The 26408-nt window shown below is 33.6% G+C and overlaps 2 protein-coding genes across 3 annotated transcripts in view; both read left to right on the forward strand.

Annotated features, from left to right (window-relative positions):
- The window catches only part of LOC128166412 (succinyl-CoA:3-ketoacid coenzyme A transferase 1, mitochondrial-like), a 68390-nt gene that overhangs the window by 19930 nt on the left and 22052 nt on the right, over positions 1-26408 (forward strand). The window lies entirely within an intron of this gene.
- LOC128166411 (uncharacterized) overlaps positions 1-26408 on the forward strand; it is a 29944-nt gene that overhangs the window by 2420 nt on the left and 1116 nt on the right. Inside the window, exons 2-22 of one of the 2 annotated variants that reach the window (XM_052831562.1) lie at positions 4738-4777; positions 6340-6390; positions 6727-6835; positions 7383-7453; positions 9625-9705; positions 9791-9884; positions 10096-10165; positions 10289-10373; positions 11163-11256; positions 11340-11415; positions 11539-11623; positions 13537-13599; positions 14839-14906; positions 15097-15150; positions 15482-19572; positions 19908-20031; positions 21856-21982; positions 22863-22984; positions 23631-23826; positions 23931-24005; positions 24677-24742. In XM_052831562.1, coding sequence (XP_052687522.1) covers positions 4753-4777; positions 6340-6390; positions 6727-6835; positions 7383-7453; positions 9625-9705; positions 9791-9884; positions 10096-10165; positions 10289-10373; positions 11163-11256; positions 11340-11415; positions 11539-11623; positions 13537-13599; positions 14839-14906; positions 15097-15150; positions 15482-19572; positions 19908-20031; positions 21856-21982; positions 22863-22984; positions 23631-23826; positions 23931-24005; positions 24677-24742 — 5827 coding nt within the window. In that variant the 5' untranslated portion in view covers positions 4738-4752. Of the gene's footprint in view, positions 1-4737; positions 4778-6339; positions 6391-6726; positions 6836-7382; positions 7454-9624; positions 9706-9790; positions 9885-10095; positions 10166-10288; positions 10374-11162; positions 11257-11339; positions 11416-11538; positions 11624-12659; positions 12714-13536; positions 13600-14838; positions 14907-15096; positions 15151-15481; positions 19573-19907; positions 20032-21855; positions 21983-22862; positions 22985-23630; positions 23827-23930; positions 24006-24676; positions 24743-26408 lie in introns of those variants that run through there. The other variant, XM_052831563.1, reaches the window with a different exon arrangement.

Consider the following 26408-nt stretch of genomic DNA (forward strand, 5'->3'; position numbering starts at 1 on the left):
CAATTTTGTTCAAATGAAGGACCACATCCAATTTCAAGAGGAGATAATAAAGAATGATTGAAAATTTATTTTGACATTTAAAAAAAACGATGTGGCAAGAAAAGTTCCAAGTTTGTTCAAATCATGATTTCTCAGAGGTAGGGTGCATGGGCCTGCAATTGAGTGGAATTTTTACATAGGAGTATATTACCCTATTATTTACCAACATCAGATAATTACGTTAAAACATCCCATAAAAATTAAAAACAAACTAGTGTATTATTATGTCAAATAAGAATGAAGTGAAAGTAAGGAATTGTTTATTCAAATGTTACATTAAGTCTTATACCATGGCATTGGAATCTCGTACCATAGCATACAATCTCATAGCATATCTGTCTTAGCATAACACAGCATACAGCATAATTTTTAACTTGGTTTTTAATGATTTAATTTTAAAGAAATAATGTTTACATTGCAGATTAGTGGTAAACTTTGGCTTTTTATAATTTAACTTTGAAATGCTGGAACTCTTCTGTATGAGAAGGTGTTGTGTTCAAATCTCATAGCATACTATATCATTAAGCCTCCATTTCAATTTCTCAAAGCATAGCATAAAATCTCATAGCATTCCATTAAAATAGCATTAAATTGTAAACGATATGCAATCACTAAAATCCTCTCTTTGGTGATAAAGCAACATTCTCATAGAAAAAACACATAACCTGCATTAATGGTGTGCACTGTGTGTGTAAAGTCATATATAGGCATTTAGTTAAATAGTATTTCATGTTATTTTATTGATATATTTGCATGTACAGACCCCGAAACGTTCTACTATGCCAGCGGCATGGTTCGATTTGCGAACAGTATGGTTCGCTTTGTGAATGGTACGGTTCATTTTGTGAACAGTACGGTTTGTTTCTTGCATGGTACGCTTTGCTTTGCTGGGTTACCATTACATTATATTGCATGCATTTTGCATGGTACCGTTCGCTTTATGGACGGTACAGATCATTTTGTGAATGGTACGGTTCATTTCTTGCGCAGTACAGTTCGTTTTGTAACTAAACGGTACGGTTTATTTTCTTGCATAGTATGGTTCGTTTTTGAGGTGTAGTGTATGTTTCACGGTCTGTATTACTAGAAATATATTGGGGTTTTTTTTGCATTTTTTGCTGGGGCCCATTCAATTGGGAAAAATAGCGACAAAACAATAAAATTGGGAAAATTCGATTTTATATATTATGAAAGTTGATGATTTCTATCATTTATTCAAATACTAATTAAAGCACAATGCTTCTTTTACTAGAGTTCTTGAAATTATTTATTATTCTGTTCAGTCATTCTTGAAAATTATGACAATTAATAACCAATCCAAAGTTTTCTTTTTTAAGGTACTTCACTACACCGAGACTTATACTTTTTAAGACACTACGTCTCAAGATGGCGATTTAAATGTTTTATTAAACTGTTTGTATCAATCGATTCAGATGTATATCGTCATAGCTAAGTGGTAAAAGTATCAGGCTTGTGAACCGCAGGTCATGAGTTCGAATCCATCTGGTGCTTGTGTTTATGTTTACTGAATGAAATTTTTTAAAACATCATTTTTTATCTAAAATTGCACATTTTTTCGCCTATTTGACATATATTCTTCTTATCCATCATGCTTTCTATCATAATCAAGTAATTTTCTGCTGATTTGAGAAACTGTTTCACGGTGTAGTGAGGCACCTTAAATACAGTTAAGATTTTTTTATCAAAAATTTGGGAAAATATTAGGAAATTTCCAATTGGGACTGGTGCCAAATTTTAGCCCCAAATCAGGCCTTAAAAAACACTGTAATTGCATAAACACTCTGTGACTTGGCCATGCATATTATAATATACAGGTATGCATGCAGCAGTGATATATTTTTGGCTGACTCTTAAAGAGAATGTAAAATAAATTTTAAGCTTAAAGTCCATATCAGTGAGTTTTATATTAGCTGATTTTACTTTAAAAGAAATTTTATTATTTATCATGAAATTAAAATGATAAAATTGAGTTGCATTTAATGTGTAAGGTATTCCATATTCTGCAATGAAGGCTTGTATGACATTAGATTATAACACATCTATGACATGTATGAATATCTACATTTCAGTTAATATATTTTGCTCCTAATATTTGGATAGATTTAGCTCCCAATATTTGAATAGATTTAGCTCCCAATATTTGAACAGATTGTGTTGCAATCCCAAGATGCATTATCCCATAATGCATCATTTTCCAAGGATTAGACATGGAGGATTACCAAAAATACCTCCTTTCTCAGGACATTTTATTAAGTTTGATCCTCAGTGTGCTGCTTTTGATGTTTGTAGTTTCGTTATGTATTTTAAAAAAACATGAGAAATGGAATCAGATATTCAGAAGGTGGAATGGAGAAAATACTAATTAGGTAAAATTTTATGATTGTAAGGAAACTTGTCTTCATCATGTTCTTGTTTCAACTCTGCCTCAAAAGTCAACATGATGCTGTTCTGGTGATATCATATGTACTTTATAATAACTTTACCTGCTCTTATACCGTGAGAGATGATCTTGATCCAGAGTCAATGGAAATGGTACCAAAACGAGTACTAGAATTTGAATCAATTGTTGAATTTGAGGATGTTATTCAGTACTGCATTCTCATGCAAATACATTATTATTAAGGTAAGTTTGACTTAAAAGCCTGTAGTTCTTTTGATTTTTTGGAAGTTTGCAAAATTATTTATTTTTGATATTATTAAACCTTGCAATAAAATATTACAAAAGCATGCTTGACTCATAATCCCTTTATTTTTGGCCTTATATAGACATATATAGCATTTAATAGTATATGTTCATAATTATCAGCTAAGCTCATGATTTTTAGACAGTTAGTTTTCCCATGGTTCAATAGGAAAACAGACTCCATTTTGAATAAGAAGGATTGAGGCAAGCTAGGGATTACACTTTACAAAGAATGATGAATGACCATGAATTGCCTGTTGGATTTTTACTCATTATGTCTGCATTTGATTTCTCAGAAATATGTAGTATGTGTGGAGATTTTGACTTTGATGTGCTGGAAATCTTTGTTGATGGACACAATGCTTTATTTTTCTATGATATACTTGAATTGCAAGCAACTGTCTTTTACTGTTTGGTGAATGGATTTGAATATAAGAAGTATGTTATTCAATTATAGAAGGTGAGAATTTTTTAAGTGTTTCAGGTTTAGAAGTCATTTTGTAAGGAAATTTAACTTAACAGTAAACAATATATATATATATATATATATATATATATATATATATATATATATATATATATATATATATATATATATATATATATATATATATATATATATATATATATATATATATATATATATATATATATATATATACACACACACACACACACACACACACACACACACACATACTGGTTTATATTACATAAAGAGGTATAGATTTCCATAAAAACACTCAGAGGTATATGCTTTATTCTTCCATTTTAGTAAAATGGCATAGCAGTTTATGTTTACTTCACACTTAAGATACCATTCATCATCCATTTTTTACAGGTTTCTTTATAGGTGCCTCGCAATACCAATATAATTTTTGTTCACTATCCGAGGTATTCCTTTTAAGGTTATATCCAAATATGGTATATACCTCAGTATGGTAATAATCTTATTAGCGAATTGTAAATTGTTACTGTGTTTTCCATGTTGATACAATGGTTTAGACATTCGAGGAAAACAATATTCACTGAGCCGAATGGCGAGTTGAATATTTTACTAAAGAGGGCTAAATTATCACATTAATGAAAAACACAATAACTGTTTTATTAATAATTAAAAAACTCATAATTCAATCTACCCTTATAACATATTTTTGTTTACATTTGTTGCAGTCTCATTTGGATATAATCAGGAGTAAGGGGATCAAAATTTATATAACCTAGTGGATTAATTTGGATTTCTGAAATATATTTTGGATGTAGCGCCCCCTTAAGGATGTCTTTAAAAGCCTTTCCCATTTCCAAGTCTGTTGGATTTGTGTTGACAAAACGATATTGTATATATGATGAACTTATTGCCTTTTGTTGTCAAAAGAGAATTGATTTTATGCCAGAATGCGATGATCATGGATATTATGGAGTTTTTAGAATTCATATGTTCTCATTGGAAGATGCTTTGCATGTCATTGAATTTATCCGAAGAAGAAATTTGAATGCAGTGTTTGTAAATATGTTATGAAGCTGCACTATGCCTAATGGAAAAACTTGTATAACTTGAAAGGTGTGTTCAGCAGAGTGATCGCTAGAGAGCACATGCCAAAAATTGTTTTGCATGTGTGGAAATTTTGGCAAGTGCTCTGAGTCTCACTGTGCTGATTGTGGGTGTCTCAAGATTAATTTTGTGAAATCATATCGGTAATATGAAGAATAATTTAAACAGCTGTTAAATGGATTTCTCTTTAGAAGAAATATATTTTTTTACCTCTCATTGTAGACATGAATTTATTGTAAAAAAGTCATCTAAAAAACATAATTTTGCAGCTAGGTTAATGACGGAAAGAAAAAATATTTTCTGTGCAAAAAAACTGTATTTGAAATTTTGGCTGCCAGCTGGGTATATTTGAACTGAACTTGCAGTAAACACATGTTATTATGTAGTTGGTATTACAGGAGTGATTTAAATGTAATTATTTTTAAAATTTTTATCTTTTTAGAAATTGAGTTTGATAATGGAAACAAGAAGGAAAAGAAAAGGTATGCATAGCATGTTGTAGTACGTACTAGCCGATGTTATCGATTAGTAAGCTTATTAAAATTGTGTTTGTAAGATTTCAAATGCGTGGATCTTGAAAGGGGAGGGGGGGGTCCATAAATTTGCAAAAATAACAAGGATTCTGAGAGTAGTGCATAAGCAATACACGTCCCCTACTGCAGGACTCAACATTAACGCTTGTCCGGTACCAGTTAAAAAAATATACGGACAAGTGAATATTGCTTGCCACTTGTCCCACTGGACAAGTGCATTTTTATGTAAAGAAGTCTCCAATATTTTTAAAAGTAAAGAAAGTTTTGTGATAAATTAAGTTTATCCGTAGTCCCGTTATAAGTTTATCGATTAGTTATTTTGAATTTCGATCCCAACTTCAGATTGAAATGCAATTTAGTTACTCTTGATCAGGATTGAAGTTCACTAATTACAAACAACTTTCAATATTGAACTGTAAAGGTGTGGATCTTAGTTCTTACAAAGTACCAAACACACATGTTATCAAAAAGAAAGCATGGAAGAACAGGTAGCAAATATAAACTTAAGGATTGTGGAAAGAAATGTAATTTGTTTTAGGTTTCATTCATTATTGATAGCTAGACTATGATGACTTTCCATGTTTAGTTTAAAAAACAGCTGAGAAATCAATATAAGAGTTACATGTATTTTAAAACCTGATGCTAAATTTACAATGTCTTGTAATTTGCCATGACAAAGATACAGCTGACAAATCATGTTTTATTAATGTTATATGGAACCAATATATTTAGGAAAGATCGACACTTTAAGTTTCCATTTAAGAAGTCAGGTAATTAATTATGGCAAGTCTCATACCGGTAATCAATAAATGACTTTATTTTAGTAATACAGAACTGTAGTTGACAAGTTGACAATATTTGATCTTTAATATTGAACATTTTTTGGATAAGTGAAGTTGAAGTTTGGACAAGTAAATATCTTGGGCACTTGTCCGAATGGACAAGTAGGAAAAAAAGTTAATGTAGAGCCCTGTACTGGTTTGTGGAAATTGTGAAAACAATGCACTGTTATGCAGAATATCGAACCCGAACATTAAAAAATTGGAATAAAAAATTATTTCTTGAAAATATGTCAACCAGACGCTACCAAAGTGTAAACTTGATCTGTAGTTGGACATTTTGAAGCTGTTCAGCAAGTTTCATATAATTCCTCAAACGCATAAAGAAAAAAAGTGTGGAAAACTGAAGTGGGACAGACGGACAGACAGACAGATGGACTGACGGATGCAGAGGAAAGCTTATAATAGTCCCTTCCGGTGAAAACCGGTAGGGGACTAAAAACAATTACTGTACATTATGTCACAGGTTCGATTATTTTTTTTGAAAGACACAGGAAAAAATTTGGATCCGGGCTTGTTTCAGCTGTTCAGGCATTTTAGTTATTTATAAAATGAAGATTTAATCTAGTGCATAGGAAATATCACATTTAATTACTTTGATACATAAACATGGCAAAAAATAAATGAAATCTTTATAAAGATGTATCATGATGTATTTATAAATGTTTGTAGAGGTAGAGAGCCAAAAGACTGAGTTACATAAGTTGGTTACTTATGTTAAAGGTAAGTAAAGTGTAGATTACTATAAACATGGCCGAATTAATCTCAATAATTTTTTAAAGTCTGGAAAATAGATTTTCTTTTAAAGTACTGTAAAATTGATCCCTATATATACTGTTTCGGTGCCACCATGGGCCTTTATCAATATGCAGTGAATAATTAAGGCTCGATCCCGTCTGATTACTTCATTATATTAATTAGAGTTTTTGCATGGTCTCTCAGTTTATGTTAAAATTGGTGCATGGTTCCGAAACAGTCGTTTTTGTGTGTCACTGTTTAATCTTGCCACCTTGATTTTGTATCTCTACTGTCTTTGATGTTACTTGGGTTTGTTTCCAGGTCAGATTGTTTTTTGCAAATGGAAGCATGGAATCTGGTGGCCTGGTTTTGTAGAAGAGGTTTTTGGGGAAGATGTATATAAAATTTCCTTCTGGGAAGAAGATGAAATGTAAGATTTTCTTTTTCTAAAGCAATATATATACATTTTTTTTTTTTATTATTAAAAATATACGTTAAAATTGGGTTTTGTTATCTGATATTTCTAAAATAAAAAAAATTATTTCAGACAGTTATATGCTTAGAAATTCATAATCCAATGCACCAAGGAAAATATAGACTGTCAAAAATTGTCTGCATATTAAAGGAGCATTGTCACAATTTTCATCAAAATTTTCGAATGCAGGGACAGGGTATTTTAAATTCTCAACCTAATTTCAAGAGTCGGACGTTAAGTTATATGCAAGATACACTTTGAAGTCTTTGTGATGTATAAACGAGGATTTGTATGAATAACCTGATTTTAACCTAAAAGCAATTAATGGTCAAAAATGCAAGAAATGTACATTTATGTTGAAACAAATAAGTAGATAAATAAATTCTGCTTAAAAGAAGGTATGATTGGTATATCAAAATATGTCAACAAAAACATGGCACAATGGATCAAGGCGGAATTACTTTATAAATATTTATAAATATTTTGTTTTCCATGTCTGTAGGATTACTTGTAATGGCAAGCTGAATCTTCGAGAGTTTCAAAGCAATTCAAATTTAATCGCTTCAAGCTTGAGTAAATATCTTTGGATTATTATTAAGGTTGTTTTTGTTCAAAACATTTTAATTTGAAACAAGTCCAAGAGATGGATTTTCTTAAATGCTTATTTAAGGGAGTATGGGACACTTCCAAAGTATTTGTGATGTTTTTCCTAACAAAATGAACATAAAATTATTTCTTACTAAATTATATATTTTTTCTTTCCAATTACATATACCTAACAGCATAGTGCAATCAGTTAGCGTGTAAGCTGCGGAACTGGAAGACATATGAGTTCGAATCCCCGCTTGGATTTTTGATTTAATTTTAAAATGAAATTTTAAATGAATTATTTTGGTCAAAAAATGTAAATTTTGAAAATTTTAAACCAAAGAATGTAATTAAATTATAATGTACCTTTATTCACATAAACATTACCTGGTGTCCCATACCACCCTTAATAGTGATAAATACTGTAATTACCAAAATAATCCAATTAACAAAACTCTTCTTTAATTGCCTTGAAGGGATTTCTAAATTTTAGAAGAGTTTTTACAGTTATACTTAAGTTTCAGTTTTCTCAATAGCCTGGCAATTATGACAGTTCATCACCACAACAGGACATAAATTAAACAATATTCATTTTCATTTTCCAATTACAAATTAAATTAACTTCAATGTTCAACTAAACTGAAACATTGAAGTTAATTTAAATTGTAATTGAAAAAAGAAAAAAGAAATATGTAGGCTATGGGGTACAATTTCATTTCTTTATATCAAGAGTGGTACATACTGTAAACCAATTACCGGGTATTACCTTTTTATTCCAGGATTATTGCTTAGAAACCTAATTATAACTTATTTATCTGATTTGTATAAAAAAAAATCAGCATTAATTTAGTAAAAATATAAAATTAGTCACATCATATCTAAGTTTTATCAATATATTATTTTTCTTAAAAAAAAATTATTTGCTGTCTAATATAATAAAATAATAGTTTGCCATCTGATTTTCTGCCAGTGTACCAGGATGATTTTAATGATATTAGTGTAACCTCATATTTCCTGCTATTAGCCTAACCCGCATAGGAATGGTGTGTCAACAATGCTTAGCATGATCAACTTTAGCTCTGTAAAAATCAATGCAGAATATTTGTTCAATTTTAACAATTTAGGGGTAGAGTTTTGCGAAACGCAGGAGGGTTAACAGGTCAGCTGATAAACTGTTTATCTATAATAACATGATTAATGAACAACTAGCTCACAGGGTTGTCTCTAAGACCCGGGAGGCGGGGAATTCCCCCGCCTATAATGCCTTAATTACCCGGCTATTATTGCATTTCAAACACAATGTAGCTATAAGCAAGATCCCCAGACCCCCTGCTACTTTTTCCATCTCCTCCTTCTACTTCAATTTTTAGAGACAACCCTGAGCTCATGACAAGTAAAATATTTAAGCAGGGGTTGCTCGCAGATACATGTATTTATTCCATATTGCTGATAATGCTTTACAGTATATACCATTCTTGAGTAAACTTTAACACGTATTAAGATCGAGATACGTTATTTGAATGTTGGTATTATATAACCCCATACACTGTTTTGTTGTTGTTGTTTTTTTTACTAATGCATGCTTTGAAAAGACATATACACTGTTTTGTTGTTGTTTTTTTTCTAGTAATGCATGCTTTGAAAAGAAGGCAAGGTTAAGGACAATGATCAAGAAAAATTCAACTGAAGTGTAACAGCAAACTTAATTATTGTCTCAATCAGCTCATATATTCGATATTCAAGTTGTAAAACTGTAAAGCAACATAAATTAATTTGTACCGGGTAAGTGAAATTTTCATTAGAATGATTAAAACCATCATGTCCTATGCTGTTCTTATGGGAATGTGGTAAATTAAGAACTGTGAAATTGATCTTCCTAAAGAATGATACATGTAGATTAATGATATGACTGATCGAGTTTAAAGAAAGTGCTATTAATTGTTTAGAACTGATTTTTTTTATAAAGATTAATTAAAAGAAATTTTTAATGCATGAAATGAAAACACATTGTTCACTTTTGTTTCTTCAAGCTTGATTTTAGTAATCTTTGTTCACTATATACATGTACACTCAAACTAAAACAATTTACTTTTCCTCTGTATATGTCCTTATGCACATGCAAAAAAAATCATTACAATAGGTCTTAATCATTTCAGAAAAACTAAGAAGTCCAAGACACTTAAAAGAGAAGTATTTGCAGGACCTTAAGCAAGCCAAATCAATACAAAACAGTAATAGTATGTGCATTCCTTTGGAGACTGATAATGCAGATTTAGAAAGTACAGTTTTGTTTACTACTTTGCTTTCTATTTTGATTGATAGGTCTGGATACATCACCTGCAAAAATTAGTGTTGTTGATGCTTTAAAGTTGATAGATGCTGACTGTGTGTCTGAAGAAAATTATACTACTCGAAGGTATTAAATTCTTTGTTTTAAACAATGTTTGATTCCCAAAAATTTGATCAATTAACTCTTTTAAAATTACAAACAGAATATTGATTTAATATCCTAAGAAGACAGTTCTAATTAATTTTCAGCAAAAAAAAAAAAAACTTGGAAAAAAATAATTACTTTAATACTTGTAACTGTGAAGCATAAAACATTGTATATTTAATTTTTGATTTAGTAGGGTAGAAGAAGTGTTCCCAGAAATTGTTGACAGTGTTGAGGAAGTTGTGTCAGACGACGGATCTAAGGTCAGCACAATAGACAACATCCATTTGTTTGTTTTAAATCTTTGTATTGTGTGTTTGTATGTCAAATGCTTTACAGATAATAGAATGGAAACTTTAATCGCATTAAATTGATTTTCTTGTTAGAATCTCTCCGGTTATTCAGAGCACAGTAGAAATTGTTCAAACACAGCAAAAGACAAGGAGAAGGCAGAGAGAGGTGAACATGGAAGTAAGTATTTTTACTTAGTGTACATATTAAAAACTGATAATGCAAAGTGAATACATGTGTGTGTACATTGTAAAAGCTAAGAATGCATAGTGAGATACACTTGTATAGATAATGGATTGTGAGGTACATGTATATATGTGTGTACATAGTACAAAAAGATAATACATAGTGAGGTACATGTATATATGTGTGTACGTAGTACAAGATGGTAATACATAGTGAGGTACATGTATATATGTGTGTACATAGTACAAGATGATAATACATAGTGAGGTACATGTGTGTATACTTAGTAAACTGATAATACATAGTGAGGTACATGTGTGTTTACTTAGTAAAACTGATGATACATAGTGAGGTAAATGTATGTATACATAGTAAAACTGATTATACATAGTGAGGTACATGTGTGTATACATAGATGAGATGATAGTAAAAATTGTTTATACATAGTGAGGTACATATGTATACATATTAAAACTCATAATCCATAGTGATCGAGGAACATGTGCACTTGTACACAGTACAGTCCTATTAGACATAGTAGGAAGTATTTATAGGTACATGGTGTAATCTGATCATAGTCATAATGAAGTACATGTAGCTATTTGTACATAGTTTAATCTGATATCCAATTGAGAGGTACACATTTGTTTGTACTTGGGTAAATCTTGAGAATGCATAGTCAGGTAAATGTATGTGCATGCAATCTTATGGAGACTGATAAATAAATAAAAGCAGATTAAGAATATAGTATTTTACTGCATTTCTTTCTACTTTGATTAATAGGTCTGGATACATCACCTGCAGAAATTAACGTTGAAGATGCTTTAAAGTTGATAGATGCTGACTGTGTATCTGAAGAAAATAATGCTACTCAAAGGTAAATTCTTTGTTTTAAACAATGTTTGATTCCCAAAAATTGGATCATAATTGTAGCATAAAACATTGCATATTTAATTTTAGGTTTAGTAGGGTAGAAGAAGTGTTCCCAGAAATTGTTGACAGTGTTGAGGAAGTTGTGTCAGACGACGGATCTAAGGTCAGCACAATAGACAACATCCTTTTGTTTGTTTTAAATCTTTGTATTGTGTGTTTGTATGTCAAATGCTTTACAGATAATAGAATGGAAACTTTAATCGCATTAAATTGATTTTCTTGTTAGAATCTCTCCGGTTATTCAGAGCACAGTAGAAATTGTTCAAACACAGCAAAAGACAAGGAGAAGGCAGAGAGAGGTGAACATGGAAGTAAGTATTTTTACTTAGTGTACATATTAAAAACTGATAATGCAAAGTGAATACATGTGTGTGTACATTGTAAAAGCTTAGAATGCATAGTGAGATACACTTGTATAGATAATGGATTGTGAGGTACATGTATATATGTGTGTACATAGTACAAAAAGATAATACATAGTGAGGTACATGTATATATGTGTGTACGTAGTACAAGATGGTAATACATAGTGAGGTACATGTATATATGTGTGCACATAGTACAAGATGATAATACATAGTGAGGTACATGTGTGTATACATAGTACAAGATGATAATACATAGTGAGGTACATATGTTTAAACATAGCAAACCTTTGATACATAGTGAGTTACATGTATATATGTGTTTACATAGTACAAAATGATAATACATAGTGAGGTACATGTGTGTATGCATAGTAAAACTGATAATACATAGTGAGGTACATGTGTGTATACATAGTAAAACTGATGATACATAGTGAGGTACATGTGTGTATGCATAGTACATGGTGTAATCTGATCATAGTCATAATGAAGTACATGTAGCTATTTGTACATAGTTTCATGGACTCATGAATACCCCAAATACACAGATCGAAGTATAAAGACTGATTTTATAAATATTGTCATTAGGCTGACACAATTAAGAAACTTTTATCTGTAAAAGGTATAAATACAAAAATACATTAATTTTTACATGAATACAAATGAAAAAACCTTTTTTTTTTTAAATTCTAAAAAATTGTTTGATTTTTTTCTTTGCCACTTGACATGTAGAAATTAAACAAAAACTTTTTGGGAAATTTTAAATCTTCATTAACAAACTTGTATCACACACTGTGAATATATTTTTTTCCTTCTCATTATTGCACACATGTTCTTAGTTTTAAAGATAATTTTTTTAACTTACTTTTTAAAAAATCCTTTCAATCTACCCTACTGGTAGTTTTTTGTTCTGGGTACAATACATAAAACAAGGGAAAAATTTCCCAATTTCTATCAAAATGTCACATTTTTCCCAATTCATTAGCCCCGGCCCCAGTACCAAAAATGGGTGTGAGAGGCCTGACAAATTACGGTAATTGAAGTTTTTCTACATGGTCCCTTGAAATTAGTGAGTTTTGCTGTATCGTTCTTACATTGATTTTATGTCAGAAGTTTATTTGATTCTGTATGTATTATGATTTAGATGTTATATTTTCAAACATTACTGTTCCACCAAAATCATAGTCTTAACTAGGTTTCAAAGTCAGTAAGCTATTTCCATGTCATGTTTTACAGTTGTAAGAAAACTTAAGTATTTCGTATATAGTCTAATGTACTTGTACTTATATGTAATTTTATATTTTGAATACTCAGAAACTGACAAGACTTGCTAGACAAATTTTTACATGATTGTGAATTAAAATTTTGATTCTGAGTCCTTCTTACATGCCCATGCAAAGCTGAGGCATGGTCAGATTTTGGTCAAAATTTATTTTTCTATTTTAATTGTTTTCAGTGCTTTTAAAGTAATAAATGCATTTCTAATGATCAACCAAACTTTGAGTGTCAGTCGTCGAGTAATAAATGAGAGATTATGCAAATTTAAGCTTAGGTCATGTTTTTACTGTTACATTGCACCATTGTAAGCAAAATCATGCCATGAGCCTTGTTTATATAAAAAAGAATTGTAAGCTATGTATCTTGCTTATAGTTATAGCCCCACAACTGACACTCAAATTTGGTTGATCATCAGTTACTATTGTAACTAAAACTAAACCATTGTAAGCAATAAAAATAGAAAAATAAGATTTGGCCAAGATGGTGACCATGCCCCTTTAAAGTAAAACCCTCTAAGATGAATAACACACATAGCCTATTTTGTTATATGTACTATTCAACAAAATTATAAATTTCAGGTTGTCTGTCAAGAAAGAAAAACACATTAGAGTGCTTTTTGGAGGACTTAAAGTGGGCTAAAGGTAATCATGTTCTATTAAGACTTGCAAATTGGTTCTAAATATAAAACCTGAATGCATATTCATATGGCATAGAAAGTGAAAAAAGCACACGCAAGATGAAATTATACATATCGATCAGTTTTCAGATTTACAAAGTACATACATGCAATCAAGTATGGTTGTAACAAGCCTGACACAAACTTTTGAATTTATTGTTTGGTTGATTTAGCATGAAATGTTTTGCTCTTAATCCATTGATAGATAAATTGTATTAATGATCTCTGAACCTCAGCAATGTTCGATTATTCTAAATTAACCTGATTTCCTTTATCCGTACCATAAATTGACTTTTATACAGACAGTGTTCTATTGTTAGTATTACCACCATTTACACAACTAGGGTGTCCAAGTAGCGTAGTTAACAATGCACTCGCTTATCACCGCTGTGTCCTGAGTTCAATCCCCGTGATTGACAGTGGTTGTATGTAAAAGGGTATGGTGGTCGCCCGCTTGGACATGTGGGTTTTCTCCGAGTACTCCGGCTTCCTCCCACAACAATGACCCCCTCGCACTAACATCCGTGCCAACGAAAGATATTAATATAAGTTGTAGAACTTGTTTATCAATCGTTGTAAAATAAATAAAGTTCATTTTTTTTTGTATTTACACAACTACATGCTTGGCATTGTGGATTCACAGAGAACTACTAATAAGTGACATGTTGGTAACGAGTTTGAGCCATCAGTGCACCAGCACTTTTTTTCAAAAGCGTTATTTCTACTACCAGTATATCCACCGTAGGAAAATTTGCAATAACTTTGTAATATGCATTGATGCCATCTAAAATTTTATTTTATTGCATTTCATTTATAAAGTTTAAAAGAAACATAACACTTTTATAATGAAAAAATACTTTAAGGCTGAGGATCGGAGAACCTTAAAATGGCCATTTAAAATTAATATAAACTGTTTATTCCGCAAGGGCAATGGAGGATGAAAGAGGGGAAAATAGAATAAGGGCGAATATTTTTCTGTATACTGAACTATTTTAGAAAATTGTACAAAATATTTAAATAAGCTTACAAATTGCTACATATTATATATTAAATATATTACATATTTCCTAGGGAAAAAAATCATTATTTAAATGTAAAAATCTTTAAAAATATCACCAGCAAGGGTATAAAAATTACTTCGTTTTTTGTGCATCCATGCAGTCATAATTTTTAATGTCTAAGATGTAAAGTTTTCTATTAATAGAAAGTCATGACACAAGTAAGTGTCAAGTAAGGGTCTCTAGGAAGAGAAAGAAACAGAAAGGCTGCAAGGTAAATTACATTATATAAGAATTTAAGTTTATTTTAATCATTCAAAAATTGACAAAAGAAAAAAAAATTCAGAACGGTCACAAGGTAAAAAAGAAAAAGAAGAACATCGGAAATGTTTCTCTAACATTTATTGTTCATACAAATTTAAAGTTGAACTGATGATTATTTTAGTATTTCAAATCTTGTTTAGGAGCAGTGCAGCAGACAGAAGAAAAAGAGAAGAAAATTCATAAAAATTCAAGAGGTTAGAAATAAATTACCAATTTCAAGCTGCTTGGATTGATTTTAGAGTAATTTTTGGTCATTCGTAAAACATTTGTTTTACCAAATATATGTATATAAATGGATGATGTTTATTTGCATATAAATGGGCGATGTAGTAGCTATTAAGTTGAATAAAGCAAAATTACTTTGAATGAAACTGTGTGTAATTTGTATTAGCAAAACAAAAAATACTGAGCAGAAGATAGGAATATTTAAAAGAATAATGGGCAATTTTCCCCTTAGTTATATTTACTGGGCTGATATAATGCATTTATATAATAAAAAGACTTAAATTTTATATATTTTTGAAGGTCCAAGGTTCGGGTGATGTCGACTGTCCCCATTTACAGCCCAAAGACCACAGCTGTATGGAAATCCAAGCAGGTCTGGGTGATGTAGACTATCCCCAACTCCAACCTGATGACCACAGTTGTTCAGAATGCCAAGAAGGTCTGAGTGACATCAACTATCTCCAACACCAGCCCAATGACTACAGTTGTCCGGAACCCCAAGTAGGTCCAGGTGACGTAGACTATCCCCAACTCCAACCCACTGACCATAGCTGTCTGGAACTCCAAGTAGGTCCAGGTGACGTCAATTATCCCCAACTCCAGCCCACTGATCACAGATGTCAATTTCAGTCCGATAACCACAACTGTTCAGAACCAGAACTCCAAGCAGGTCCAGGTGGTGTTGACTATCCCCAACTCCGGCCCGATGACCACAGCTGTTCAGAACCAGAACTCCAAGCAGATCCGGATGAAGTAGACTATCCCCAACTCCAGCCTGATGACCACAGCTGTCTGGAACGCCAAGCAAGTCTAGGTGACATTGACTGTCCCCAACTCCATCCTAGTGACCACAGCTATCAGGAATGCCAAGGAGGTCCAGGTGACGTCGACTATCCCAAACTCCATCCCACTGATCACAGATGTCTGGAGCTCCTAGCAGGTCCAGGTGGCATTGACTATCCCCAACTCCATCCTGATGACCACAGCTGTCTAGAACGCCATGCAGGTCCAGGTGACGTAGACTATTCAGAGGATTGTGAGGATCTTGATGATCTAAACTATATTGTAAAGACTGAAGATGAAGAGACTGAAGATGAAAGTGACAGTGAATCAAGCATATTGGATGATGAAAGCAGCAGCAGCTTGATGTCTGAAGATAAAGAGACCGAAGATGAAGGTGACAGTGAATCAAGCATTTTGGATGATGAAGGCAGCAGGAACGATGTTGTAGTTGAATCATGTCCGGGTGATGTTTACTTTCTCCAACTCCAGCCCGATGACCACAGTTGTCCAGAACTTCAAGCAGATCCAGGTGATGTCGACTATCCAGGGGATTGTGAGGATCTTGATGATCCCGACTCTATTGTAGAGACTGAATATGAAAGTGACAGTGATTTGAGCATTTTGGATGATGAAAGCAGCAGCAACTTGATGACTGAAGATGAAGAGACCGAAGATAAAAGTGACAGTGAATCAAGCATTTTGGATGATGAAGGCAGCAGGAACTTGATGAACGATGTTGTAGTTGAATCATGTCCGGGTGATGTTTACTTTCTCCAACTCCAGCCCGATGACCACAGTTGTCCAGAACTTCAAGCAGATCCAGGTGATGTCGACTATCCAGGGGATTGTGAGGATCTTGATGATCCCGACTCTATTGTAGAGACCGAAGATGAAAGTGACAGTGAATCGAGCATTTTGTATGATGAAAGCAGCAGCAACTTGATGAACGATGTTGTAGTTGAATCATGTCCGGGTGATGTTGGCTACCCTGAACACCAGCTTGATGACCACAGCTGTCCAGAACTCCAAGCAGGTCCAAGTGATGTCGACTATCCCCAACTCCAACCCACTAACCATAGCTGTATGGAACTCCAAGCAGGTCCGGGTGACGTCGACTATCACCAACTCCAGCCCGATGACCACAGCTGTCTGGAAAGCAAAGCTGGTCCAGGTGATGTCGACAACCCCCAACTCCAACCCACTAACCATAGCTGTCTGGAACTCCAAGCAGGTCCAGGTGACGTTGACTATCCCCAACTCCAGCCCTATGACCACAGCTGTCCAGAACCAGAACTCCGAGCAGGTCCAAGTGACGTTGACAATCCCCAACTCCAGCCCGATGACCACACCTGTCTGGAAAGCCAAGTAGGTCTGGGTGATGTTGAATATCCTCAACTCCAGCCCGATGACCACAGCTGTTCGGAACGCCAAGTAGGTTCAGGTGACATCGACTATCCAGAGGATTGTGAGGATCTTGATGATCCTGACTTTATTGTAGAGACCGAAGATGAAGAGACCAAAGATGAAAGTGACAGGGAATCAAGCATTTTGGATGATAAGAGCAGCAGCAACTTAATGAACGATGTTGTAGTTGAATCATATCAGGGTGATGTTGGCTATCCCGAACTACAGCCTGTTGATCACAGTTGTACAGAACTCCAAGCAGTTCCAAGTGATGTCGACTATCCCCAACTCCAACCCGATGACCACAACAGTTCAGAACTCCAAGCAGGTCCAGGTGATGTTGACTATCCCCAACTCCAGCCTGATGACCACAGTTGTGCAGAACTCCAAGCAGGTGCAGGTGATATCGACAATCCCCAACTCCAACCCACTGACCATAGCTGTCTAAAACTCCAAGCAGGTCCAGGTGACGTTGACTATCCCCAACTCCAGCCTGATGACCACAGTTGTGCAGAACTCCAAGCAGGTCCAGGTGATATCGACAATCCCCAACTCCAACCCACTGACCATAGCTTTCTGGAACTCCAAGCAGGTCCAGGTGAAGTTGACAATCCCCAACTCCAGCCCGATGACCACAGCTGTCCGCAAGGCCTTGCCAGTTCAGATGACGTCGACTATCCAGAGGATTGTGAAGATCTTAATGATCCCGACTATATTGTAGAGACCGAAGATGAAAGTGACAGTGAGTCAAGCATTTTGGATGATGAAAGCAGCAGCAACTTGATGAACGATGTTGAAGTTGAATCGTGTATGGGTGATGTTGACTATCCCCAACTCCAGCCCGATGACCACAGTTGTCCGGAACTCCAAGCAGGTCCAGATGACGTCGACTCTCCCAAACCAGAGGATTGTGAGGCTCTTGATGAAAGAGATTTAGATTGTGACAACCCACCGTGCAAAAGAAAACTTGATGAAAAAGACTGTTTATTTGACAAAAAGTTCCCAAATGTTTTTATTAAGGGATTGAAAAAAGACAATGCAAAATCCAAGCACAATAGGGTATATGATTGTGTTCATGCCTGTTTATACTGTCATGAATTGTTCACCAATATACAAAGTCATCTAGAACGTAGACATGTAAACCACACCAAGGTAAAGGCTATAAAAGAACTCAAAGACCAAAAGATGAAAGAAACTAATCAGGAGAAAATTGATAAGTTGGAGAAAAGGCTGAATTCAGAAATGAAACTTCTTAGAAACTTGGGAGACCACCATCATAATATGAAAGTTCTCAGGCATAAAGAAGGTGAGCTTCTCTTGCCAAGAAGAAGGCTTGTTACCTTTAACTTTGAAGAGTATGGTCCATGTCCTAAATGTAAAGAGTGGATGGTACTGAATTCTTCTATCAGTAATCATCAGAAAACATGTCCAGTGAAAAGTACAGACTATCACAAAGGTTCTACAATTATACAAATTGGAATCCTTACAGGAAAAGTGAAGACAACAGGTTCTAAACGGATTGAGAAAGAAGTGTTACCTTCAATGAAAAGAGACAAATTTGCAGAGATCTGTATGAATGATCCACTCATCCTTGCATTGGGAGACGTTTGGTTCATGAAAAACATTGATAATAAAAGAAAAAGAAAAAACTATTCTAGTTTTCATATGAGGCTAGCAGCACGGCTTCTTTTAGCCTTTAGAAATTTGGTGAAAAGAATGGACGTTTCAATGAGTGAGATGCTTAGCCCTGAAAACTTTGATAATGTGGCAGAAGTAGCTCTTCAAATTTGCAATAGTACCGAACATGAAGAGGATGAACTCCAGCATCCTAGCACAGCAATTAAGTCTGGGTTTGACCTTATGAGGATGGCATCCTCAAAAGTAGGAATTTCTATCAAAACAAAAAACAAAGAAATGAAGAAAGAGGGAGAAGCATTTATGTATCTTATGAGTAAAGAATGGGGTTACAAAGTTAACAAAGTTGCAAGAAGTACTCTGTCGGAGCGAATGTTTAATCAGAAGAAAGAGCTCCCTTACCCCGAAGACATAATGAAACTTTCATCTTATTTAGTAGAAAATTTGGAATTTGTAGATCTATCTTACACTGCTGTTAGTGGTATGATGTTCAGACGCATTGTGATGCTAGTGGAAGCACGCCTTATCTTGTATAACCGCAGGAGACCTGGAGAATTAGAAGCTCTGAGGTAAGACAAGTTTTGAACTCCCATTTTTAACCCAAAAAATGAGGTTTTTAAAACCATGATGTCAAATCTTAAAAGTGGTTGTTTATGCGTGGGGGAAATTTACAAAAGTTGCACGATTATGTTAAATCCGCATAAAATATCCCTGCGCGTGTGATAAAAAATTCAAACCCTTGAGTAATGAATCGCTAATTCGCGTATTAAACACACACATGTACTCAACCACAAATGTAAATAACCACTTTAACAGTATTTATGGCTCCTTTTCATAGAGCATTGTATATGTTACTGTATAGAAAAGGTTAAGACTAAATGCAGGTCTTTGCTTTTCTTTTTAGCTTGCAGTGTTACAGAAATCGATCAAAGGAAGTCAGTGCAACCGATCTCTCTCTTAGAGAACAACTTAGCAAGTTTGAGAAGGAAATGCTTGACAATCAGGAATTGGTGGAGATACGGGGAAAGGTGAGCTTTATCCTGGAGACAATGTTAAATATTTGTTCAGATACAATAGTATTTATATACCGGTATTTTAAGCCTGTCAGGCTACATAAAATTAGTATGTAGATTCATCCTGATTTGCAAAAATATAGGGCAAATATCTATTCACTTTCTTGAAATAACAATTTATCTATTTTGTTTAATTGTTATTGCTGATATAAGTACTTTAACCAATTTTAATCTTTTGATTCCATTTTATTCCACCTTAACTGTTAATATGGTTAATTTCTCGAATGGCTACTTGCCAAAACACACATCTAATTATTTTGGGCAATAAAGGGGTCCTCTTAAGGTAAAATTTACCTGTGTTCACCTGGATTTCTATAATCAGTGAAAACATTATATGAATTCATTAGAAAAAAAATGCATTTCGAGCTCTATGAATTTAGTTTTAAGCTTTTTTTGAAAGAAGCACTATGATAATGCAGTTTTAAATAATTTTTTATTCAATTTAAAAAATCAATTCTTAAAAACATGTATAAATAGTGCCATTAAGGCCAAAATAAAAAGATTGTATGTTTGCCCAAACGCGACCGACCCGAAAAAAAACCGCCGACTCAAATTCTTTTTTTGCCGTTTTTTGGAAGAATTTTTTTTTTTCGGATATTTTTTGTGTCCGCTCACAGGGGCTCGTCACGAAGTTTTTTTTCTCAACCTTTTATATCTACCACCTCTATACAATAAAATACACAAGGGAGGAATCAAAACTCGAAAAAAATCGCTACCTCCCTCTAAAATACAAGTCCGCGTACGAGTTATCTTGAGCAATATTGAATTGACCAATGAGAGCGCGACATCTGATCGAAGAAAGTGTCACCGGAGAGTAAACTGGAAGAAAATGCGTGACAACTTCTAAAATTGTTGCCGATGTTTAAATTTTGCTGGTATTCCTAAAAACTATGGTCCTTTCCCGATCTAATGATACCTAGAGTGCAGGGTTTAACGTCCGAGAAGAATTAATACGAGGCGACCGAAATCGGGAGGTAGCTATTTTTTCGAGTTTTGATTCCTCCCTTGTATATTTTATTGTATAGAGGTGGTAGATATAAAAGGTTGGAAAAACTTCGTGACGAGCCCCTGTGCTAAAAACCCAATTTATTGTTGAATGATTTAATTCAGTATAATAGACTAATACATGTATATACAGGTCTTAAATTCATGGCTTTTGATTGTCTCTACAAAGGTATGATAGTGAAAAAGATATACCGTACTCAGTGTTACAATATCTTCATGCAAATTCTGAAAAAAAAAAAAGAATTTGCCTACCTACCTACCCACACCCAGTCATCATGGGTCGGGTTTGGACAAACTGAAATATTTTTAATTGTGGCCTAAGTAACTTAAACATATAACCCTTTAGATTTGAAAGGCTTTTGTCCAATTTATGGCTTATAATGTATTTTGTATAATTTGTTTCTTTGATTGACATACATGTATCCAAACCACTGTCCTTAATCAACATCACCACCCCACCCAAAACCCATCAACAAAAAAAAATTTGAAATTAACGTCATTGAGCATGTGGAGTACATGGAAATTTTTGAAATATGTATAATTCCTTAAATTGAGTTGCATTAAGTTAAATTATCTGCTCTTTGTCAAGAAGTACTCCACTCGGTTGAACCTTTTTTGTCTTGTCCTTTAAAAGTTCAGGCTGTGAAGACTAATTGAATAGTGCCATGCATTAGCATTTTGTTTTGCATTCACATTAATTTTTTAATGAGCAGTTTTAGCAGTCATTTTTCAATGATTTGGAAAAAAATTTAATTGGTTGCCTCTTCTTGCCAGAATGGGACCAGAGTACCGGTTATTTGTCCGAAGGAGGTTATCCCTGCAATGAATTATCTTGCCAGTAAAGAAATTAGAAAAAAGGCAGGAATAAGAGACGGAAATCCTTTTCTGTTCGCAAATACTGGTAAGATGTCATAAAACATGTATGAATGAAATTCCAATTGAAAAAAGAAAATAAAAAACTAATTCTTGAAAGAATTGAAATCAATTTGTCAAAAGGAAATTAATTTATTTGCTTGTAAATATCACTGTGACAATTTTGGTAAGCAATGAAGTCCAAAGTTTGATCCTTTATCTTATAAAATCAAATAAATGAAATATTTTTAAAGGCGATATGAAGGAGCAATAAGACTCTGTCTCTATTTTCAGGCTGTATTTCATTGTCAAATATTAAGTCAAGGTCTTGGCTCCTTTCTAAAATTGGACGGAAAATATGCTTGTTGTTTGCAATGAGATCGTGCCTAGTTAAGGAGGTTATGCCCCGGACCCCCCTAGCAGATTCGCGCCTTTGGCGCTCACCTATGGTGCCTCCTATTTCACTCTAATTCCCCTGCTACTTGTGATATTAAGGAGAACCCTGATATCAATTGAGGCTACCATTACTGCACCAGTCACGTTTAAAGTATGGCATCTGATTTTTAAATAGGTTGGGAGATCATGTGACCAAAAAATCCCAACTTTTGATAGGGTTTGTGAGGAGTGGTGCAGATTAGAAACCCTTGGCTAGCAAAGATGCCAAATATAATACAGAATTTGTTTTTCTAGAAAAAGCTTTTGTTTGACTTCAGAAAAAAGGGCTGACCCTTAAATTAGGGATCAAGAGGGCTTTCTTTTATCCATAACACTTAACTGAGATATATTTTGTAATTTGTTTTAGAAACAACAATGTTCATCTCACAGTTATATACCCATACATATTTTAAAAATTTTCTCATGTGTTATTTAATTATGGGTATTTGGTTTTTAAATGTTTGACAACAGTTTATTTCATCGTCATATTTCAGCTGAAGATGTTGTTAGGGCTGGTCTGGCTCTGGAGGAATTACGAACAGAGTGCCGCTCTTTGAAATTTCCTGATAGAATATACGCTACAAACCTTAGGAAATATTGTGCCACTATTGCCCAAGTAAGTATTTGGACTTTCTACTTAGTGGCCCATTGTAATTTGTTTTGGGATGTTACTGTCTCCAAGAGCAAATGATTGTTTAATCTTCTGTAAATTAATTAAATGAAAAATGAAGTAAGGCCTTATAAAACTTAAATAAGTTCTCAAGCCAGTGTGCATCAGTTTGAAGTAATGCATTGCAATTTTGTTCAATTTTCTTTTGTTAAAAGTAAGTAAAATGATTGCCCAATCGAGAAAAAAATATCAGTTTTATTTTTGCATTGCTAGGAACTCTTCAAGTTTAACTGTTACTATTGCAGATGCTAATTGGTTTCACTTTTGGTTTGGAATTTTGACATTTCTAAATTCTAGAAGACCATGAAGATTTGTTAGTTTCTTTTAGTCTGGGCAGTGACACTATATATGAAAGGAAAAGTCGGGGTTGAGTGAAACTGGAATCCTACTTACTCATCAATTTTTTGGTCCCATTCTTTGTTAGATATTTTTCTTTCTATCTCTTTTCTAGTTTTTCAAGTTACATACATTAACTCCTAATTTTACAATTTGACAGTAGGACATGTTTAACTATATATTCCTCCATATTGATAGTTACTTTAAGTTTCCATTCTTGCTTTATACTAGGTGTAATGTACTTTGTCTTTATTAGGTTATTGGGCTCAAGGATCATGAACTTAAATACTTGTGTAGACATATGGGGCACACCATGGAAGTTCATGAGTTGCACTATCGCAGCACATCAGGACTAATAGAACGACTTGAAATTGCCAAACTTATGGTCATGCAAGAATGCAATGTAGTTGGAAAGTTCCATGGAAAAAGTTTGAAAGATATTACTTTCGAAGGTAAGTAATTGCAAACTTATCTAGAATTAAGCAAAACTGATTATTTTAGTTAATAAATTTTCATAATGCTGTTTTTGTATTTTTCTATTGTTCTTAATATTTAGACATTTTGGATAAGGAAGACATTTCCCCCACACAAGGAGAAGCCACTAGAGGAGAAGAAACTCCTTCAGTAGAAGGTACTAGTTAAAGATAAATCGTTTTAATCTCCTTAAAGCTGAACACCGGTCGTAAATAGGCACCGTCACACAGTTACCTGTTATATAAACCCTTCGATTTCATTACACATAATTGCACACCTGAAACTCCAGGCCAACATGTAGTATTCCTTTCGTGGTCTTTAGATTATATGCATTTTTTCTTATGTGCATATTCTGTTTGTAAATAATGCATTAACCAATTTATTTGATGTTGGTATTCTTCTGGCTTGAAAAAGGTGCGTAAAATTTGATAATTTCATCGCGACTGAGTAACATGGCGAGGCAAGATGTATGTCCAGTGTCGTCCACAGGGGCGAGACCTCTACAGTGAAATAATTCGAACTGTTTAGAGGTCTGCCCCTTATACAAGGCTTGTAGGGACAGCAGTGATTAAAGAGAAATATGGCGGACAGTGCCTATTTACGAGCGGTGTTCAGCTTTAAGATGGCAACTTTCTAGAAATTTCGTCACTACCGGTACTTAAAGGGATAAGAATGAATTACAATGAAATAAATGAACCTACTGTTTTCATAGTGAGTCTCTTTCTCTCTCTATTGTACTTGTGTTATGTTGACCAAAAATCTTAGGAGATAATATTTTGCAGGTTTAAACATTTTCTTATATTATTTTATTTTCTTAAAAAAACCCAGATACAAGTCTATCTCTAGATGACATGGAAGAGGATGTATTAGTATCAAGAAGGAAACCTAAGAAAAGTAAGTCATATAATACATCTATAAAAGAAAAATTTAAGGTCACTAAGTCACCCAGATGTCATTTGTCATTGTGCATGTACATTAAAATATAATTAACTTGGATCTGCTCAGAAGTTGCTAAGCCATAATCAACTAAAGGATAATATCACTAAACATGAAAATAGCCCCTTTCCATACAATAGAACATCTACAATGCTTTTTGATATTTTTAAAACAAAGAGTGACCATTTAGTATGACACATCTGGATTAGTGTTGATAGCTTGGATTTTCTATTGTAATGATTGATGCATTATCAATGATTTTGTATACCCTGTAACAGTGAATTTAGTTCTGGTGTCTGATCCTGTCCTTCAAATGGGTGGAACTTCATATAGTATGAAGGAATTAAACAGATTGGACTAGGCTTGTTTACTTGATTATTCTATTCTTTATTTGCTCAAGATATACATCTTATGGCATTATGCACAACAAAGTTTACAAAGACGATTTTCTTTTGAAACATTTGTGTGCCGACCACTTTCAATAGCAAGGTTATGTGTAGACATTGTAATTCTAATGCACATCTCACTCGTGGCCATCTTGGTTGGGTCCTCTTTGTTTGGGCTTTCATAGACTATACACCTAATGTTTTTCGACAGGTTTCTGTTTTTCCTTTTCCGCTTGGTTTTGGAACCACGAGATGAATGCGGCATTGGATATCACAACAAAATTCCCTAAGAATACTTTCTCTATATCACACTACTTGTTGTATTTACTCCCTGAGAAAAAACACACCCGCCATGTACCTTACCATGTGACCTATAACTTATCACATGACTTATTTTCATTGCCAAAATTTGGGAGGACAACTTCGAAATTGGAAATGAAATCCGTTGTTAATTGATGTTGAACATACCTATTTCATATGCAAGTTATTAATACCTATTTCATATGTAAGTTATTAATTTCCTGAATTTTATATTTATTTCACTTTTTTATGCCCCTTTAAAGAAGGGAGGGCATATTGCTTTGCTGCTGTCCGTCTGTCGGTCCACCAACAGTTAACAATTCATTTTCTTTGCAGAGGTTTCACGTATTGAAATGAAATTTGGTGTACAAATTTATCTTTAATATCTACGGGGTAGGTCAAGTTTGATTCTGGGTTCGATCGAGAAATTTCCAACAGAGTTATCTCCTGGACGTAGAAAAATTACAATTATTTGCAGTTTCCGTTCATTTTCTTCACAGAGGTTGCACTTACTGAAATGAAATTTGTTGTACAGATTTAACATAATGATATTTAGATCAACATAAGATTTTAGTTTTGATCGAGCAATTTTGACAGAGTTATGTCCCTTGGATGTAGAAAAATTCCAATTGTTTGCAGTTTTCGTTCATTTTCTTCGCAGAGGTTTTCAAGGGAGGGGGCATAACATCTCTTGTTATTATTTATTGTGATATCTCAGACACTGCAGTCATAGAGCTGAAATAAATACCCCAAAATCAATATTACAATATTCATTTTTCATTTGAATTTTCTATTCCACAACATTATATTTAATCACCTTACTTCTTATACTTTACTGTTCATTTTCTTGTCGTCTGCCATGATGCATGGAGGGGATGGTTGGTCAATCATAACCCTCAATTTCATTAATAGAATATCTATTGAAAATAGTCCAGCTC

The sequence above is a fragment of the Crassostrea angulata genome, chromosome 10, assembly GCF_025612915.1.
Source record: "Crassostrea angulata isolate pt1a10 chromosome 10, ASM2561291v2, whole genome shotgun sequence".
In the NCBI taxonomy this organism is placed as follows: domain Eukaryota; kingdom Metazoa; phylum Mollusca; class Bivalvia; order Ostreida; family Ostreidae; genus Magallana; species Magallana angulata.